This window comes from Cherax quadricarinatus, chromosome 19 (assembly GCF_038502225.1).
Source record: "Cherax quadricarinatus isolate ZL_2023a chromosome 19, ASM3850222v1, whole genome shotgun sequence".
In the NCBI taxonomy this organism is placed as follows: Eukaryota; Metazoa; Arthropoda; class Malacostraca; order Decapoda; family Parastacidae; genus Cherax; species Cherax quadricarinatus.
The window spans coordinates 4,175,632-4,198,131 of record NC_091310.1 but is presented as its reverse complement, the minus strand read 5'-3'; the positions used below and the strand labels follow the sequence as shown (position 1 = coordinate 4,198,131).

Genomic DNA, 22,500 nt, shown 5'->3' with positions numbered 1-22,500 from the left:
CGATTTAATTCTTCTCATCAGCTTCACATCATCTGTGAATAGGGACACTTCAGAGTCTCTTTCTTCCATCATGTCATTTGCATATATCAAAAATAGCACTGGTCCTATAACTGGCCCCTGTGAGACCCCGCTCGTCACAGGCGCCCACTGTGATACTTCTTCACGTACCATGACTCATTGTTGCCTCCCTGTCAGGTATTCCCTGATCCATTGCAGTGCCCTCCCTGTTATATGCGCCTGATCCTCCAGCTTCTGCTCTAATCTCTTGTGAGGAGCTGTGTCAAAGGCCTTCCTGCAGTCTAGGAAAATGCAATCAACCCACCCCTCTCTCTCGTGTCTTACTTCTGTTACCTTGTCATAAAACTCCAGAAGGTTTGTGACACAGGATTTGCCTTCCATGAACCCATGCTGGTTTTCATTTATAATCTTGTTCCGTTCCAGGAGTTCCACCACTCTCCTCCTGATAATCTTCTCCATGACTTTGCATACTATACAAGTCAGAGACACAGATTTGTAGTTTAGTGCCTTGTTTCTGTTTCCTTTCTTAAATATGGGGACTACATTGGCTGTCTTCCATTTCTCAGGTAGTTGCCCAGTTTCAAAGGATGTTTTGAAGATTGTGGTTAGGGGCATGCACAGCATCTCTGCTCCTTCTCTAAGGACCCACGGGGAGATATCTGGTCCCATCGCCTTTGAGGTATCAAGGTCACTTAGCAGCTTCTGCACCTCCTCCTCGGTTGTTCGTATGTCATCCAACACTTGTTGGTATATTCCCTCTTGATGTTCCCTTCTGTGTTGTCTTCCCAGAGCCCTTCCTGTCACTGTAAAAACTTCCTTAAATTCCTGTTCAGCTCCTCACATACCTCCTGATCATTTCTTGTGAGTTCTCCACCTTCTGTCCTCAGTCTGATCACTTGGTTTTTGACTGCTGTCTTCCTCCTGATGTGGCTATACAACAGTTTCGGGTCAGTCTTGACTTTCGATGCTATGTTATTTTCATACTGTCGTTGGGCCTCACTCCTTACGTATGCATACTCATTCCTGGCTCTGCGACTAATCTGCCTATTTTCATGTGTTCTCTGCCTTCTGTACTTTTTCCATTCTCTATTGCACGTTCTTTTTGCCTCCTTACACCGTCGGGTAAACCAGGGGCTCGTTCTGGTCTTCCCATTGTTTCTGTTGCTCTTGGGAATGAACCTTTCCACTGCCTACTTGCATTTTGTTGTTACATATTCCATCTTTTAGAGTCTGGCTTTTCCCATTCAACTCCTGTTACTCTCTCCACTTGCAACTTTACTATGCATTCAAAGCGCAGAACCACGTGGTCACTAGCTCCTAGGGGACTCTCATATGTAATGTCCTCAATGTCTGAACTGCCCAGGGTGAACACAAGGTCCAATCTTGCTGGTTCATCCTCCCCTCTAACTCTGGTAGTGTCCTCAGCATGTTGGTGCATGAGGTTCACCAGCACCACATCCAACATCTTGGCTCTCCATGTTTTGGGACCCCCATGTGGCTCCAGGTTTTCCCAGTCAATCACCCTGTGGTTGAAATCACCCATAACCAGCAACTTTGCTCTGCTGGAGTGAGCTCTTCTTGCCACCTCAGCAAGTGTGTCCATCATTGCTCTGTTGCTCTCTTCATATTCCTCTCTTGGCCTCCTGCAGATCTGTCGTGGATTATACATCACTGCAATGACCACCTTGTGCTCCCCAGACTGAAGTGTACCTACTATGTAGTCCCTTTCTCCTGTCTCGCCTATGCCTCACATTTTCTCGAATTTCCATCGGTTTTGTACAATCAGAACAACCCCTCCTCCCCTCTGCCCCTTCTATCTTTCCTCATGATCCGGTATCCTGGTGGGAAGATTACATCCGTTATTGTCTCCGTGAGTTTTGTTTCTGTAACTGCTATAATGTCTGGGGACTTCTCATTGATTATTTCTTGCCATTCCTCTTATTTATTCGTTAATCCATCCGCATTTGTGTACCAAACCTTCAACTTCTGTTCTAATACTGTAATTGTGGTCCTGGGGGAATAGTGGGGTTGGGAGAGCAGGAGCCCTGGTGGGGGCCAGTGGGGGGTTGCAGTGGAGGTGGAGGAAGAGCTCCCATAGGGGATTGCTGTAGGGGTAGGGTTCGTGGTGTGGGGGTGGGAACAGAGGGATCGGTGTGTGATGGTTGGTTTAGATTGTTCAGTTGCCTTGGGGGTGTTGTGGTTAGAGTCCTTCTGCAGGTGTTTCTGGGGGAGGTGTACTTGCCCTTCCACCTGTGCCTGGATTATTCTGCTCTTCGTTGTCATTTCCTCCTATTCTTACTTTCATATTTGCGCTCTCTCTCTTTCAGTATCATCCTTTCCTCCTGTCTCGATCGAGGTACACACTCTTGAACTCCTGCTTGCCTCTCAGCCGTGCTTTCTTCTGCAGGATCATGGTTCGAGTTGATTCTGCCTTGAAAATTACTTTGAGAGGCCGTTTCCTTCTCTCTGTGAACCACCCGATTCTCAAAAAATTTGCCACCTGGGTCATGTCTCCCTCGCCTATCACCTTCATGATACCTTCAATAGCTTTTTTCTCGTCCTGTTTTCTTTCATCATAAGTTTCCCCTTCAGCTTCGTCTAGCCCATAGACAAAAACTGAACTCTCCCTTTCCGCCTCCCACTTTGACTCCCATTGCATCCTCTGAGGTGTTTTAGTTCCTTCCCGTGGAGTGTTCCTTCCTTCAATCCCTTCTCTAGCTGTGGCCCCTATGCTCATTGGTTTGTCCTTCCTGCTCACCTGTTCCTGGCCCCCACGAGTGTCTGGTAAGATCCCTGCACATGTCCTAGTTCCTTCAATGTCTTCCAACCTCTCATGCTGTCCTAGTGTGCTCCCTGTCTTTGTTTTGGCCCCGTGAGGGTTTGACAGGACCTCTGCATAAATTTTAGCTTCCATGCTCCTTTCAGACCCTTTGTCTGTGTTTGATGTGTACTGTGTACTTCTGTATTATCTTTATCTCTAGGCTGTTTCAGATTTCTCAGCTCCTCTTCTAATCTCTGTATCTTGGTTTCTGCTACTGTGGCATGTTGCTCCCACATTCTGAACTCTGCTGCTAACCTCTCCTCCATCTTCCTTGCAAGTTCAACTAGCCTCTTTCCCTAGTCTTTCTCCCTTTTTTTGAGCTCTGCCTCCCAGCCCACCCTCGCAGATTCGTCCGTCGGGCCCTTGGCTCTCATCCTAGTTCTAGGTTGTCCCAGTGCACCACAGAAGGGAGGGGGATAGATGGTTAGGGGGAGGGGAATAGATGGTTAGGGGGAGGGGGATAGATGGTTATGGGGGAGGGGGAGGATGGTTATTGGAGAGGGAGAGGTGGTTGGGGGAGGGGGATAGACAGTTTGGGGAGGGGGTTAGATGGTTTATGGGAGGGGTAGGTAGCTAGGGGGAGGGGGAGAGGTGGTTAGGGGAAGGGGGAGTATATGTATGTGTCAAGTGTATGTGAGCTTGTGTATGTGTGTGTGCATGTGTGGGAGAGGGATGGGATTAAAGGGAGGAGGAGGGGAGGGGGAGAGAAGGATGAGGGTAGAGTGACCCATAGAAACCTAGGTGTGTGTGTGTGTGATGGGATTAGAAGGGGAGGTTAGGTGGGGAGAGGGGAAGAGTAGGATGAGGGTAGAGTGACTGCATAGGGTGTGTGTGTGTGTGTGTATTCACCTAACTATACTCACCTATTTGTGGTTGTAGGGGTCGAGTCATAGCTCCTAGCCCTGCCTCTTCGCTGATTGCTACTAGGTCCTCTCTCTCCCTGCCCCATGAGCTTTATCATACCTCGCCTTAAAACTATGTATGGTTCCCGCCTCCACTACGTCACTTTCTAGGCTATTCCACGGCCTGACAACTCTATGACTGAAGAAATACTTCCTAAAATCCCTTTGATTAATCTGAGTCTTCGACTTCCAATTGTGACCCCTTGTTTCTGTGTCCCTTCTCTGGAACATCCCATCTTTGTCCACCTTGTCTATTCCGCACAGTATTTTATATGTCGCTATCATGTCTTCCCTGACCCTCCTGTCCTCCAGTGTCGTCAGGCAGATTTCCTTCAACCTTTCTTCGTAGGACAATCCCCGTAGCTCTGGGACTAGTCTTGTTGCAAACCTTTGCACTTTTTCTAATTTCTTGACGTGCTTGACTAGGTGTGGATTCCAAACAGGTGCTGCATACTCCAGTATGGGCCTGACATAAATGGTATAGAGTCTTAAACGAATCCTTACTGAGGTATCGGAACGCTATCCGTAGGTTTGCCAGGCGCCCGTATGCTGCAGCAGTTATCTGATTGATGTGCGCCTCAGGAGATATGCCCGATGTTATACTCACCCCCAGATCTTTTTCCTTGAGTGAGGTTTGCAATCTTTGGCCATCTAAACTATATTGTGTCTGCGGTCTTCTTTGCCCTCCCCCAATCTTCATGACTTTGCATTTGGCAGGGTTAAACTCAAGGAGCCAGTTGCTGGACCAGGCTTGTAGCCTGTCCAGGTCTCTTTGCAGTCCTGCCTGATTCTCATCCGATTTGATTCTTCTCATTAACTTCGCATCATCTGCAAACAAGGACACTTCTGAGTCTATCCCTTCCGTTATGTCGTTCACATATACCAAGAACAGCACAGGTCCTAGGACTGACCCCTGTGGAACCCCGCTTGTCACAGGCGCCCACTCTGACACCTCGTCACTCGTTGTTGCCTCACTGTCAGGTATTCTCTGATCCATTGCAGTGCCTTTCCTGTTATGTGTGCCTGATCCTTTAGCTTTTGCAGTAACCTCTTGTGAGGAATTGTGTTGAAGGCCTTCTTGCAGTCCAAAAAAATGCAGTTGATCCACCCCTCTCTCTCTCTTGTCTTACTTCTGTCACCTTGTCGTAAAACTCTAGTAGGTTTGTGACACAGGATTTTCCTTCCCTGAAACCGTGCTGGTTGTCAATTATACACTTGTTTCTTTCCAGGTACTCCACCACTCTCCTCCTGATGACCTTCTCCATGACCTTGCATACTATACACGTTAGTGATACAGGTCTGTAGTTTAGTGCCTCATGTCTGTCTCCCTTTTTAAAAATTGGGACTACATTTGCCATCTTCCATACCTCAGGGAGTTGCCCAGTTTCAAATGATGTGTTGAAGATCTTTGTTAATGGCTCACACAGTGTCTCTGCTCCCTCTTTAAGGACCCACGGGGAGATGTTGTCTGGTCCCAACGCCTTTGAGGTGTCAAGTTCGCATAGCAGCTTCTTCACCTCCTCCTTGGTTATATGTACCTCATCCAGCACTTGCTGGTGTACCCCCCTGTTCTGATTTCCTGGAGTCCTACTGGTTTCCACTGTAAATACTTCTTTAAATCTCGTGTTGAGCTCCTGACATACCTCGCGGCCGATTCTTGTGAATTCCCCATCACCCTTCCTCAGTCTGATTACCTGGTCCTTGACTGTTGTTTTCCTCCTGATGTGGCTGTACAACAGCTTCGGGCCAGTCTTGACTTTCGATGCTATGTCATTTTCATTCTGATGCTGAGCCTCCCTTCTTATCTGTGCATATTCGTTTCTGGCTCTTCGGCTAATCTCTTTATTTTCCTGAGTTCTCTGTCTTTTGTACCTTTTCCATTCTTTAGCACACCTAGTTTTTGCCTCCCTACACCTTTGGGTGAACCAAGGACTCGTTCTGTTCTTCCCATTATTTCTGTTTCCCTTGGGAACAAACCTCTCCTCTGCCTCCTTGCATTTTGTTGCCACATAGTACATCATTTCTTGTACTGGTTTTCCTGTCAGTTCCCTCTCCCACTGAATGTCTTGAAGGAAGTTCCTCATGCCTGAGTAGTTCCCCCTTCTGTAGTTTGGTTTTTCCCAACCTATTCCTGCTACTCTCTCCACTTGGAGCTCAACTATGTAGTCGAAGCACAGAACCACATGATCACTAGCTCCCAGGGGCCTTTCATACATGATATCCTCTATGTCAGAACTACTCAAGGTGAATACAAGGTCCAGTCTTGCTGGTTCATCCTCTCCTCTCTCTCTGGTAGTGTCTCTAACATGTTGATGCATGAGGTTTTCCAGTACCACATCCATCATCTTGGCTCTCCATGTTTCGGGACCCCCATGGGGCTCCAGGTTTTCCCAGTTAATCTCCTTGTGATTGAAATCACCCATAACTAGTAACTTTGCTCCCCCCATGTGTGCTCTCCTGGCCACCTCGGCTAGTGTGTCGACCATTGCTCTGTTGCTCTCATCGTATTCTTCTCTTGGCCTCCTGCAGTTCTGTGGTGGGTTGTACATTACTGCAATTATCACCTTATGTCCCTCAGACTGGAGTGTTCCTACTAAGTAGCCCCTTTCGCCCGTGTGTGTGTGTGTGTGTGTGTGTGTGTGTGTGTGTGTGTGTGTGTGTGTGTGTGTGTGTGTGTGTGTGTGGGTGTGTGTGTGTGTGTGTGTGTTTGTATGTATTCGCCTAGTAAAGGTGTGTGTGTGTGTATGTGTGTATATGTGTGCATATGTGTGTGTGTTTGTGTGTTTGGGGGAGGTGTGATGGGGAGATACTGCTAATACATACCAGTAATTCTGAGTTATAAAAAGTGGAAATTGATACTAGGGTCTAAAGCTTCACTGAGTGTCTACCGTTGTGTGTGTGTGTGTGTGTGTGTGTGTGTGTGTGTGTGTGTGTGTGTGTGTGTGTGTGTGTGTGTGTGTGTGTGTGTGTGTGTGCATGGGTGTGTGTGTGTGTGTCTGTGTGTGTGTCTGTGTGTCTGTTGTATGTGCGCGTGTCTATGTGTGTGTGCATAGGTGTGTGTGTGCGTACTCACCCAGTTGTACTAACCTAGTTGAGGTTGCAGGGGTCGAGTCCAAGCTCTTGGCCCCGCCTCTTCACTGGTCGCTACTAGGTCACTCTCCCTGAACCGTGAGCTATTTATCATACCTCTGCTTAAAGCTATGTATGGATCCTGCCTCCACTACATCTCTTCCTGACTACTCTGTGGCTGAAGAAATACTTACTAAAATCCCTGTGATTCATCTATGTCTTCAACTTCCAACTGTGTCCCCTTGTTGTTGTGTCCAATCTCTTGAACATCCTGTCTTTGTCCACCTTGTCAACTCCTCTCTGTATGTCGTTAATATGTCCCCCCTATCTCTCCTGTCCTCCAGTGTCGTTAGGGTCTGTGTGTGTGTGTGTGTGTGTGTGTGTGTGTGTGTGTGTGTGTGTGTGTGTGTGTGTGTGTGTGTGTGTGGTTGTGTGTGTGTGCATGGGTGTGGGTGTGTGTGGGTGTGTGTGGATGTGTGTGGGTGTGTGTCGGTGTGTGTGTGTGTGTGTGTGTGTGGGTGGGTGTGGGTGTGGGTGTGTGTGTATGGGTGTGTGTGTACTCACCTAATTGTGGTTGTGGGGGTCTGGTCCTAGCTCCTGACCCCGTCTTTTCACTGGTGTGTGTGTGTGTGTGTGTGTGTGTGTGTGTGTGTGTGTGTGTGTGTGTGTGTGTGTGTGTGTGTGTGTGTGTTTGTGTGTGTGCGTGAGTGTTCACGTGAATGCAAAGGTATATACAAATATGAACAATAAAATGGTATAAAATACCGACAGGTTGTTAGGTAAGACACACATGCAACAGTTAGGTATATTTATATATGTATAGTACACACACATACAAAGACACTAGAATATATGTACATGTATATGCTCATGCATGTATTCGCACACACGCATACATTATGCATGTCACATACATATGTACACACACACATACATTATGCACATCACACGCATATATACACACAGAAGCACATAAGGACAACTTTACATAATCATATGTACGCACATGCTCACGCGCATATATATGTACCCACATAGTAGGTAATGTTATCTAATGTACATACCAGGTAATGTTACCTAGAGTTTAGTAAAGTGATTGATAATGTAAGTTTATTGAGGTACAGCTAAACGTAAGTACAGTATATATTTTTTTTTATATTTTATTTAAAAACATACAATACATTAACAAAACAAAAGTATATTGAGTCAGATTATCGACGGACAATATAAAATCATCATTATCGAAACACTGTCATGCAGTGATGTCGAAATATACACACTTCACGCAGCTGATAGATGTATACTGCCATAATACATAATTCCATTGCAGGAAAATATAAATGTGCGAGTAAGACAAAATACAGAACCCCCTTACCCCTCCCCATCTACAAAATCCTATATACACACAGTAAAATTACATGCCGCAAAAATGCAGCAGTATAACTACCCCCCCATTACCCCAGTCCACCAAAATGTGCAACATTGTTTATTTAACTTATAAAAAACCAAACCAATTTAAACCTAAGAACATATATATTAATGACAATAATAACTCTACAGTAGTGACAAAATGCCAACTGCTATACTAACATTTTAAATGTTGTATCAAACACATTTTACAATGTATTCATTGTACTAAACATAGCTCACTGGCGCCTAGACACCAACAGTTCTAACAGGTAAAATACAATACCAAATACATAGCAGTACCACAATAAATACTCCTGCCACCGACTGTAGCTATGTCCCGTCCCCTATACCCTATCCACCTTTCACATATATGCTTTCCTACATATACACTAAGCACACGCGTATATTACACCTATCTTGTACAACTAACAATATGTAGCGCACACAATGACTTAAAATGTTCGTCATGATTCAAACACCCTAACATAAAATGACCAATACAGCTCTGTTTTAGGTCTCATATATATGAAGGAATAACTCCATCCAGTTACAGTGCATATAAATCAGTGTTTTGTTATAACATAAAACAGGGACAACCGCCAGATATCCGTACAACATAATGCAAAGGTTGAATAATACGTGATAACAGAGTCCTCTACAAAACCCAGGTATCCCCGGGTGCACAGGACAAGCATAAACAAGGTATATTAAATGGAACAATACATGTAAAGCATACAGTTTAATAGAGACTCCATAACACTACAATGGAAAACTAATCATACAAAAAACAGACATGTGGATTATTGCAATTTAGATTAACCAAACCAGCAACGTTGCAACTATATCAACTGGCGAAGCCATTGCTCATCCACACCAATAACATACCAGAATCAACCCACTCCCCCCCCGTTTCCACCCTTATCATACTACTGCTCAGTCCACTTTCACGCCAGATCATCGCTGTCCACCAATTAATCCGCGAAGTTTTACCACCGTCATATCGCGATACCCTTCAGGAAAAAACGCAATCCACCTGCTACCATAGACGCTTCTGTTTGTGCATATTGTTCTGTAAAAACGTGCAGCCAACGCCCCGATCCTACCAGTGCCCCGTACCTCACGCATTCCCCAGGACATGTACAAATAGTCCACGATGATGTATCTTGACTCTCGTGCCACATCCTGTGTCACCCCATCCACGTCAAAGAGTAACGCCCTTAACATAGCCACCCTTCCCCCTACCAACATCCCGAAAACACCTCGCATCCACAACCTTACCTCTTCTAGGGATGGACAAAAATACACTGCATGAAAAGCTGTTTCTTCATCACCACAATGTACGCAGGTTGCATCCTCAACAAAACCCATTTTCCATAACATTACCTTAGACGCTAGGATCCCCATCATAAATCTATACACCACCTCCCGTGCCTTGGCTGGTATACGAAGCCTCCGGAACTCCTCCCAGATTACCTTCCAATTATACGTGGGATAAATCTCCACCCCTGACAATGCCTCCTGCCGAAATCCTACATTCACCAGCCTTCCTACACGCATACCACGGACATCCCTCACTTTTAACATGAATCGCAGCAAGTCTTCACACGCCTCTAGTTCCTTTCCACGCCACCAGCATCGGACTTCTCTTCCAACCTCCCCCACCCTACATCCTCTAGTTATCCCTAGTCTCAAGTAACACGCCCGTACGTATATTGCTCTCGCCCTAGGTCCCAAAGCTAGCAAACCTAAACCCCCAGCTCGTACTCCAGACATTACCACCTCACGTCCCAACCATGCTCGTCCATATCCCCATACATACCTCAACGCCCTCCTCTGTATCTCTGTTACGTCACAGGTCCTCAAAGGGTAAACAGCTACCACTCCCCAGACTTTACTATACACAAGCGAATTCACGATCATCACCAGTTGGTGCAACGAGGAATTCCCAGCTCATACTCCACGTAATCTACCCAGCACCTTGTCCCGTACCACCACTGAATTAACCTCCCTGCTTGCCTGTTTGTCCGCTAAATATGTAATCCTACAAATCCTAATCCTATCCACACATGTCCATCCAAACCCCTCGCCCATTCTCTCACCCACCCAGCTCCCCACCTCTAGCAACATCGATTTACACCTGTTAACCCTCATACCTGTTGCGACCCCAAACTTTTCGATGACCTCGCCCACGTAGATAAAATCCTCCCGTGCACTAATCAAAACCGTTGTATCATCCACATACCCCACTATACCCCCCCTTATTGATTATCACACCCCCTCCTAGACCCGTGATCCACCAGCTCATAAAACGGATTTTGGACACATGCGAACAGGATTTGGGAAAGCGGGCATCCCTGCCTCGAACCTCGTTCCATGAACATATTTCTCCCCAGTCGTCCATTCACCTGAACCCTCATTATTGCCCCGGCATACAAAGTTTCTACCCAACCCACCACTTTCGCACCAAAACCCAAGCCAAACAAGCACTCGTGCATAAAACCCTATCCACACAATCATATGCATTCTCCCAGTCCAAACCAAAAACACTTCCTCCCCCACCCCCCTCCAGGAAATCTTTGATACATCCATGCCCCTCTCTTATACTTCTCCCAGGGATTCCATACTGTCCCACATGTAATACCGACCCCAGGGCCACATTCAAACGATTACCCAATATCCTTGAGAAAACATTATAATCTACACACATTAAAGAAACTGCCCTGTAAGAACTCAGGCCAAACCCGCCACCCTTCTTAGGAACCAACACTACAACACCCGTCCGTTGGGATTGACCCATCCTCCCACCTGCCAACATATTATTTAGAACCCCGACAAATAAATGTCTAATGCAAGCCCAATGCATCCTATAAAATTCTATTGGTAAACCATCAATGCCCGGCGTCTTGCCAGTCCGCATCCCAAAAATCGCCTCCGCTACCTCCTCCTCACGTATATCCTCCTCCAACCTCTCACAAAGTTTCGTCTCCAGTACATTACGACCCTCCCCCGCCAAATCATGCGATCCTATACCCACCCATCCCCTCCATTTTTCCCGAAACCAAGCATCAGCATAAGAGCTCATGCTTTCTGTTGTGGCGAGAACCGTACCATCCTGGTATCCTCCCACCCCGAAGCTTGCCACTAATCGCAACACGGTAGTCACAGCACAACGCTCTCGGAACTTCCATAACACAAAACCAGACGGCTTGTCGCCCCATAGCACGTCCTCCAGTCCTGAACGATAACGTATTCCATTAAACCTTTCGTTACGGATGTCTGCAAGTCTATCCCTTATAGATTCCGCCTCACCCCCCCCCCACCTCCCCTGTCGTAGCAATCCTTCAGCAGTACTTCCAAATAATTTTGTAATCCGTAATGCCACCTCGCTTCCTCTCTCCCCCTGCCTCAGAAATAGGAAGCAATACAAGGCTTTGCTTTCGACTCCCACCAGTCAATGAGCTGCAATACCCTATCCCTACTCTCAGTGACCCTACCCACCATTCTTCGAACCCTGCACCCCTTTCCTCACTCCTAAGCAATCCTACGTTCAACTTCCAATAACCAGCATGAACTCTGACCACTCCCTCCCACTGCAAGTCAGCTATTACCCCTCTGTGATCTGAGAAACCTACATCAACCGTTTGCACGTCCCTGACCTCCATGCCCCGCATTACATAAATCCTGTCTAGTCGCACTGCATATTCTCACCTGACAAAAGTATGCTAAGGCGCTAAACGACCCCCCCCCACTACGTCCACGACACCAACATCATGCAATGAGTCTCGCAGAACTTTTAATACACACCCCGCCCCCCTTGGTTCCACGTCCCTTTCACGAATCACACAGTTCCAATCCCCACCAATGATCGTGACCACTATATAAGTGGTGGCTTTCCTTTATGCCAATGTGGTTTACTCATGGCGACTTTCCCCGTTCGGCGACCAGGCGCCTCACAGGTCTACCTGATCACCATCACTCTCCCGTGCCCATCTACTGCGTAGCTCTTGGGTCACTGGGCCAGCCCGTACTTCTGTCAACTCCTCTGCCGCCCACGCCTTTTTTCCTGGGCGCTGGCTTGGTGTGAGAACCTCTTCTACCTCTGACGTTCCAGCCGGTCTCTTTCTGGAGCCGCAACTGACACTCATATCCACGTTCTGGCCTTGCTCCTGATGAACTTCCACTTGCACTACCTGCTGCAAGGTACCTGCACTGGGGATCCCTTCCCCAGGCGATGGGACCGTCGTGAGTTCCTCACCTGCACTGAAGACACCAGTCACAGCCGTTCCCAAAAACTCCTGGAGTACCTGGTCCATGAAGCACTCCTGGGGTGCACTATCCTGACATCCCTGCTCACCTGGCAATTCGTCCACATCCTCCGAACGCTCAGGGAGCATTACACACCTGACAGCCGACTGTTCCTCACGGTCTACCTCCTCGCTCCAGTGACCACTCCGCAAGTCAGCTCCGCCATCCCGCTCGGGCCCCAGATCACACAATCGTTGCTCCACTGCCGACGCTTCCGGCCCTCTGGACCATTGTCGCCTGGGACACTGTGCCACCATATGATCATAAGAGCAACAGAGGCGACACATCTGCCGCTGACCAGCGTAATGCACAAAAACTTGCATTCTGTGTCCCACCAACGTTACGTATGATGGGATCGGCCATGCCAACGACATCTTGAGAGTATAGGACCCCTCAGGGAGCCCCTCATACGGCCCATCCTTCCAGACTCCCATCGTCGCCAAATGCACCCGGCCATAGCTACTAAAAGCCTACTTCAGCCCATACACAGTTGCCTCGAAAGGCACATTACACACCTTAACCCATGTGTAGTATTTGGATACATCGTGCATGATGACGTCCACTGCCAAGTTGACAGTTATCCTCTTCTCCTGGAATTCTTCAATGAGCCTGTCATACAAACTGGCACGATTCAGTTTTATGAAGATTCTTGACATTCCATTCAGCGCCACACTGTATAATTCCTCTGTTGGTACACCATAGACGTCTCTGATGATGTTTGGCAATAGGACATTCATCGTTGCAGTGCTAAGCGTGCCTTTGACCAGTTATATGCAGACAGTGTTCACTTGGCATTCACCTCCCTCTGCCATTTTGTCGATGCACTGCCAAAGAAAACCACCAGAGGTGTGGAAAATACTGTATATATTTTCTAGACATACAGTAGTTATATGTAAATAGATGGCCATACTGTATTTAATAAAAATTTGTTATAAAATATGGGAAGCTGCGCCTGTGCAGATGACACTCGCCATGTTTGAATTGAGTCCACACAAACGGTAGTGAATAATCTGAAGAATTTTCGTGCTCTAGAGGTTAAAATTGGGCTGACACCTCTCAAATAGGAGACAAAATTGTTGGATGTGCATTCCTGCATAAATTGAGATATCAGACGACTGGACAAGACAGCTCCAGGAACCTCAGATAAGCTATCTAGATTTGTGTTATAATTCTGGCAAGTATTTTCATAAATTTAGACAGTGAGGTTTTCTGAGTATGATACACCTTGACCTCCAGTCAAATTGGTGAGTGATATTACGATATATTCTCCTTCTGTTATGTAAATTGTATATATATATAATCAATTATTAATTTTAATATACAGTCCACAAATTTATATATTTACCAGAATTCTTGTTGATGCATCTTTCATTTGTAATTAATAGGTCTAGAGCAACTTGTGGATATGACAGTTGTAGGTATCGAAGGGGGACATTTTTGTGACCTAGGTGTCCCAAATTCCTACTTGTCTATGTAACTGATAAATAATAATTATCTTTGTTATCATTTACTGTTATGTACATCATGAGTTACATTCAGATAAATGTAATTTTCCATAAGAGGGCAGGTGTAGCAGTCAAGACGAGCGTCCTCTCACACCTGTGGTTGAGAGGCGAAAGTCCAGTAACTATTATAATTCATAGCAACATATGTGTATATTACTCACCAAGATAACCCCAAAACATCAGCGACTCTTTTCACTTGGGTTCTTGTAATATCTTGTTATTTAAGGCCAAGCTTAATATCTTACTAGTGTAAGACTTCTCAGTTCAAATCTTGAACCATCTATTCTAATTATCTACCTCAACTTTCAATTTTCGCAAAGAACTTTCTCTTAATATTTCAGCTGTTTGTTGACGATTATCTGTTTCTGTTTCCACTGTTTGTAAACAACTATCTACTACTATTACTGTTTGTGGATGACTATTTCTTACTATCTCCACTGTTTACAAAGAACCATATGTTTCAGATCCTATTCTTAGAAGAACAATCTATTGATTTGTATTATTTACAGAGGTCTACCTAATATTATTTCCCTTCTCTAATGTAATAATTATTAGTGAGTTAGTAATGAAATATCACTGTATATATTCTCATTTTATTAGGCTCTATATCACGATGAATTTCGACTCATATTATTAGTATAAGTCAATAACATTCACAGATAACGAGCATCATGAGGAGGAAAAAGGCAACATGGGCAAGTGAGAGTCAGTACTGGCGAAAGTATGTTGTAGTTTCTTATATTTTCACCCTTCGTGTCCAGTCAGTAGCTTAAACGAGGCAAGATGCTTTAGTTTTGCGCGTTGCATCCTCAGGGCGGATGCTCCATTTACTGATGTGATCTGACTTAGAGGCTGTTTAGAGATGTTTATGAGAGATTTCTGCTCCTCCAGATGAGCTCGCCCCAATGAATCGGAAGAATTACATAAAATTAAACACATTGGAATTTTGTATCTTTGTAACGATCTTCTATCTTGTATCTGTACTTCTGGGTGTGTATCCTTTTACTATGTCTTCGTTTAGCTATCCTTTGTGTCTTCTGTTTGACATCCTTATACGTGTATCATCTATGTTTATATCCATGTTTAGTACACCTTGGTGTGTATCTTCGTGTTGATCTCCAACGTGTATATGCTTATAGATATTTAGTCTTTTTCGAATATATTTTAGTCTGCCTAAGAAGACCACATTTAGAGGCCGATATCTATATTATTCTCATATCCCTCTCCTTTATTTTCTCATATGACTTCATTTCTATAAATGACCGTATTTATTACTCTTTTCCAAGCGGATTCCCTTTCCACAACTGACCAGTTTCCTGTATAAAGAAGCAAGAGGTAATATTTAATCAACTAAGGCATTTTTCTGTTTAATAAATATATTTTGTTAAATACATTACCTCAAAGATAATTAAACGTGACTGAATAATAAATATTAAGCCACTTTTCCTGGGTAAACTCGTCTCATAGCAGTAAATGAACTTTTATTAATATATTTCTTCACTCTGGAACTGTGTATGGGTACTGTTAGTTTGAACACATTTCTGCCAATTACTCACTCATGGCACTTCACGATATATATTGTTCTGAAAGCCTTTGAAAAAATATAGCTGCATTCGCGCTGATTTTTTCAAGAAAATTTAGAAGAAATTAACATTTCTCAAGTGGTTATAATGATGGTAAAAATACCGACAATATGTAAGGTAAAAAAGACACATAAATAACTAATGTAACTTTTTGTTGTGGGAAAGTTTCGCTCACCATGGTCTATGTCAAGCAATTACGGCTTGACAAAGCTCCTGGACGGCGAAACGTTGCTACAGTATAATTTATCTCAAATAAATAAGGAGGACCATTAAGACGTAAAGAAAAATGAGAAGAATAATGGAGAATAAATGTTAGAGTAACTTATTCTTGGAAACGTAGGAAAACTTAAAATAAATATTAGATAACCAGAAAAAGAGCACTCTGGTAGGTAGCAAAGATTGGTCAGGAAACTCTTGTGTTTCCTGACGCAAGTCTTAGTCACATCATGACCCGCCACTGGAATATTTGGTCACCTGACTGAGGCCTTCCACTGGTTTACCAGTCATGTGATGAACCACCACTTGAGATATTGGTCATATGACCGAGGCCTTCCACTGGCTTACCAGTCTTATGATGACCGGCTACCAGAGATACTGGTCATATAACCGAGTCCTTCCACTGGCTAACCAATCATATGATGACGCGCCACCGGACATATTGGTGATATGACCGATTCCTTCACATGGCCTACCAAGGCACTCATTCAAAAATACAAACATTACCTTTCTAACAGATACAAAACAAGACAACTAGAATAATTAACGTCCTTACTAATGTCCTTACTAAAAATATCTGTCTGTAAATAAGTATAAAGTAGACATTAGTGAATCACAGTCACCTTTATATAATTTAAATCGAAACAGCTCTAATGGCAAATAAAAAAATATATAAATATAATTATACTATAATCTTATAATTAAAAATGATCTTGTTCTCAGTGAAGAGTCTAAATATAAACAGGAATATTTGGGAGGAAAATAACGGTAAATTAACATCAAAAACACATCACTGGAAACAAATAATAACACAACTTTGTGAACCAATAACAACAGTTTTGTTAAATGAATAAAACAGTTTTGTTAAATCAATAAAATATAGTTTTGTTAAATCAATAAAACACAGTTTTGTTAAATCAATAAAACACAGTTTTGTTAAATCAATGAAACACAGTTTTGTTAAATCAATAAAACATAGTTTTGTTAAATCAATAAAACACAGTTTTTCTAAACCAATAAAACACGGTTTTGTTAAATTAGTAAAACACATACACCTATATAAGCTAATACCTTCACAGTTATTTTAAACAATTAAGAACACACTTGTGCAAACCGTTAACAACATACATCTCATGACGTAATGTTTGTAATGGTGTACATTAACAACATACATCTCATGACGTAATGTTTATAATGGTGTACATTAACAACATACATCTCATGACGTAATGTTTGTAATGGTGTACATTAACAACATACATCTCATGACGTAATGTTTGTAATGGTGTACATTAACAACATACATCTCATGACGTAATGTTTATAATGGTGTACATTAACAACATACATCTCATGACGTAATGTTTGTAATGGTGTACATTAACAACATACATCTCATGACGTAATGTTTATAATGGTGTACATTAACAACATACATCTCATGACATAATGTTTATAATGGTGTACATTAACAACATACATCTCATGACCCAATGTTTATAATGGCGTATATTAACAACATACATCTCATGACGTAATGTTTATAATGGTGTACATTAACAACATACATCTCATGACGTAATGTTTATAATGGTGTACATTAACAACATACATCTCATGACGTAATGTTTATAATGGTGTACATTAACAACATACATCTCATGACGTAATGTTTATAATGGTGTACATTAACAACATACATCTCATGACCCAATGTTTATAATGGTGTACATTAACAACATACATCTCATGACCCAATGTTTATAATGGTGTACATTAACAACATACATCTCATGACGTAATGTTTATAATGGCGTACATTAACAACATACATCTCATGACGTAATGTTTATAATGGTGTACATTAACAACAACAGCTATAAAAAAACAACAGCAACACAGGATTACATCAAATTAAATATAAGTGAGGGCGCTGTCAGGCGGAACAAAGGAAAATAGTCACTGAAAGAAGAATGACTGAAAAATCAAATAAAATATGTACCTGAAAGACAACCAATAATTCACGAAATCGTAATAGGACGATTGCAAACATTCCAGGGAATGAGTGGATTTCGAACCCATGGTAGGTTTTACGGCTCCCTTGTCATAGGATCGAATCCCACCCGTTCTGTGATCTGATTAATGAACTCATAGTTGAAGGAGGAGTGTTAATGTAAGGATTACTTGTTAGATTTAAAGCAAACGTGGGGATAATAACAACTGCTTAATAAATAATAATAATAATAATAATAATAATAAATAATAATAATAATGATATAATAATAACAATAATAATAATAATAATGATAATAATAATAATAATAATAATAATAATAATAATAATAATAATAATAATAATAATAATAATAATAATGATATAATAATAACAATAATAATAATAATAATAATAATAATAATAATAATAATAATAATAATAATAATAATGCTATAATAATAATAATAATAATTACATCATTATTTCTACAAGTACATGTACTAGGTACACAGATTACATGAGAACATAAGAATGGAGGAACACTACAGCAGGCTTACTGGCCCATCTCAAAACCAACCCTTCCCACCCAACTAATTATCTAACCTTTCCCTAAAGACTCCCCAAAAGTTTGCTTCAATATTACAGGTACTACTCAAACCCAGCCCTTCTCACTAGTATATTTGTCTAATATTTAAAGCTACCCAAGGTTTTAGCTTCTATTACGCTACTTGAGAGATTATTCCACTCAACAACTCTGAAAACCAGTACTTTCCTAGGTCTTTTCTAAATGTAAATTTGTATAACATAAATTCATTATTTCTAGTTCTTTATTCAATTTCTTCAGTACTTTATTAACACTGCCTTTGTTAATTCCTCTCTTCTATTCATAAACTACAATGATATCTCCCTTTTGAATCAATGATTAGAATAACATGCTAGAATCAAAGTTAATCTGAGAAACGTGATGTATAACAAGATTAGAAGGAAGAATAGTGACGCTGTAATGTAAGGCAATGATAAGAGGTTATATAAATATCTGGGAACTGCAGACAAAATAATGGAGTTCAAGTGTGAGATGTCTACTTCATTCTCTCTTTAATGTTTCTAAAGCAGTAACTATAATATCTATTATGTACCCACATACCCGTCCTGTGGGTGGTAGACAGAAGATTAACTTGTTTACCTATCCAGAGATAGCTAAACTAGTTACAGTGGTAATGAACTGCTTACTTGTTTAAATCTAGTTATAATCACAATGAGTTATTAATGCAGATATGAATTAAGTCACAAAAATATTACAATGAAACTTAAATGTGGTATTGAATTATTGAAATTACGTTACATTTTAGTCAGCATCTACAGCAGACTACTTCATAAGTGTAGTAACTAAATTTAAATACGATGAATTACAGTAAATCCTCGTGAAAACTATTTTAGTGCAGGTTAGAGATTCTAAAATGAAGAATGTTTATGGTCCCTGTATCGAAATTCTTACTTGAAAAAAGTGAATGGTTACAAATGATGAAATTATGTTCTCCTCTCTATATGCTTCATTAGGCAGAACTAATTAATCATAACAATGAAGCTGGAAAACAATTAGCGCACTTGTGAGGTTTGAAGTGACTTTTCCAGTATCGTGAAGGGTGTTATGTACTCTGTCAAATTTTTCCCAACAATGAATGGCATAGAAAATCCAATAATCTTCCTCGTACAATATCTCCACTAATGCTTGGAAATTATATCATTGAAAGGCATTAAAAAAAATATCTTGAACAGAAAATATTACTACCAATAACTGTGAATTAAAGTTTTTAGCCAGCACAGTTGTCAACAAGGATCGTGGTGGTAAAGGCAAGAATAATACTTTATCACTAAATATTATTAGATGCCCAGCTATTTCAAAATCTCTTAACATTTACTTTAACAATGTAGAAATTTCATGTAAGTCAGAAATGGACAAACGCAGATTTGTTTTTTTACTCATGACATGTAATTAACAGAAGTTGAACATGATATCCGTACTGGTGAAAGGTAAACAACCAAGGCAGCGAATAGCAGTCGACCACAAACGACAAGGAGATCCGATTGTGTATAAATTCCTGAAAAAAATGTATATGCAAACCGTCGTGAGTGAATGTAGATGTAAAAAGTCTTTCATTACAACAATAACATATTCAATGATAGTTTAAAAAAAATATGAGATTGAGGGACTGATAAGCATTTTACTCAGATTCAGCTGAGTGACTTGTGTGATGCTGACTGGTCGTATTTTAATTATTGATCAATTGCTCCGGCATTTTTGTTTAAGTCGTCAATTTTAGAATTATCAAAATACCTCCAGGGCTCCATGGGAACTTCTAGAAAAGTTTTAGGTGTTTAAATTTGTTTTACCTAAGAGTTTTTATTAAATTTTGAGCGAAAGTTTTACATATTATTGTTGAGTATTTGCTCGACTAAGTACTGTATATTTTTGATAGAAGGCTTTCCCATGGGCGTTATTTTTGTATTCATTTTTATTGCCAAGAATGATGTGATACAGCATTAACAGTGTCTCCCTCCTGGCTGTATCTACCTTAAGCAAGATCTTGTCTTCGTTACTGTTTCATTTCTAACTGTTCCTACCTTGTACAAGTTCTCTTCTTCCTTAGAGCCTGTTTGTTGTCTGCACTTACCATGTATAAGTTCTTGAAACCCCCAGGTCTGTGTCTTGTTTGCATCTACTACGTTCAACAGTTTGTTTACCGCAGGCTGTCACCAAGTCACTCTTACCGCGTACAAAATCTTGTATTCCCAAGGATCTATCACCTAGTAGCACCTGCTTAGTGTGTCCAGTGGGTGTTCCACCACTCATATATGTTCATCTTCCTTAGGATCTGTTACCTGGCCGCACATACCACGTACAAGTATTGGCTGTAAATGCCAGAGGGTCATCACTTCCGTCTCCTACCCTCAGTATCACCACCTTACAAGAACCGCCCACAGCACCGCCCACACGTCTCCGCGCCCAAGCCAACCAGCAGAAGGCTATCACCCTGTCCTGGCAGGTAATTATACACTGATATATACACAAATAACCCGCACATAAAAGAGAGAAGCTTACGACGACGTTTCGGTCCGACTTAGACCATTTACAAAGTTACACTAACCAGAAGTGGAGCAGGACGGCTATACATAGGCAGGAAGAGGTGGTGGTGGTAGTAGTAGTGGTAGTAGTAGTGGTAGTAGTAGTAGTAGAGTACTAGAGGTAGTAGTAGTGGTAGTGGTAGTAGTGGGGAATAAGGAGGACGAGCCAGTCAAATACAAAGGAAGGGGAGCACTGCAAGGGAGCTAGGTGCCCACAGAGGGAGAGCAAGGGCACAGAGGTGGGTGAAAGGGGAAGTGGTGAAATAAATAAGGAACAGAAACACGAGACAGAAGAGAGAAAGACAACCCAGAGGAGAAAAAGGAAAGAGGAAAGGGGAAGAGGGAGAAGAAGAAAAAGAAAAAATGAGGAGTTGGGTTAAGTCACGGGTGTTCTGAAGTTTGGAGCATTTTACAATGTAGTGGGAGAGGAAGGCATCTAAAGAGACGAAGCCAGGGCTTGCTCTCTGACTCACTTACCTACACTCCTCTCGTTTCCAACCCTCTTGATCACATCAAGAGAACTTTCAACAAGAAACTAAGGACTCTCTCCGACCTCTGTCCTCCTGACTTTGACCTTGTTCAACGTTTTCGTGTCATCTGTCCCTCTCTTCCCTATTTCTATGGCCTTCCCAAAACTCATAAACCTGATATTCCTCTTCGTCCTATCATATCTTCTAGAGGTTCTGTCTCTTATTCTCTTGCTTCTTGGTTGGCCAAAACCCTCACTCCCTTTCTTGGTACTTTTTCTCCTGCCCATCTCCGTCACTCTCAAGACTTCATCGAACGGGTTCGCTCTCTCCCAACCTGTAAGATGCTTAGTCTTGACGTTGAGTCCCTCTTCACCAATGTCCCTCTTGATGATGTCCTTGATTTCCTTAGAGAGAAGGTCCATGAAGGGTTTCTACATCTTCCTATACCTACTGATGTCTTTCTTGATCTTATCCACTTCTGTGTGGACTCTAATTCCTTTTCCTTCCAAGGGAAATATTATTCTCAAACCTTTGGTGTTGCTATGGGCTCTCCTCTCTCTCCTGTCCTTGCTAATCTTTACATGGAATACTTCGAGACTGTTCTTCTTCCTACCGCAGCGCTGTATATCCCTTGTGGCTTAGCGCTTCTTTTTGATTATAATAATAATAATCTTCTTCCTACCCTCGATGTGCAACCTTCACTCTGGCTCCGCTATGTGGATGACATCTTTGCTCTGTGGTCTCATGACTCCAGCCTCTTCCAACCTTTTCTTGAAGCTCTTAATAATCTTGCCCCTTACATTAAGTTTAAAGCTGAATGGGAATCTAATTCCTTGCTTCCTTTCCTTGATGTCCATGTCCACCGCTCAGATACAGGTTTTTCCTTTTCCGTTTACCGAAAACCTATGCACAGTGGCATGTACATTCACTACTTTTTCTATCATGCTTCCCCTGTCAAGAAAAGTGTTCTTATCTCCCTCTTTCTCCGTGCCCTCCGCATCTGTGATCCTCAGTTCCTTCCAGCAGAAATTTCCACACCTCATAATTCGTTTTCCCGTCTTGGCTACCCTTCCCATTTCATA

At 42.3% G+C, this 22,500-nt stretch overlaps 1 protein-coding gene across 1 annotated transcript in view; it reads left to right on the top strand.

Annotated features, from left to right (window-relative positions):
- Positions 1-22,500, top strand: part of LOC128688200 (cell adhesion molecule Dscam1) — an 876,413-nt gene that overhangs the window by 596,767 nt on the left and 257,146 nt on the right. Inside the window, exon 17 of the mRNA XM_070086854.1 lies at positions 20,696-20,869. Coding sequence (XP_069942955.1) covers positions 20,696-20,869 — 174 coding nt within the window. The remainder of the gene's footprint in view (positions 1-20,695; positions 20,870-22,500) is intronic.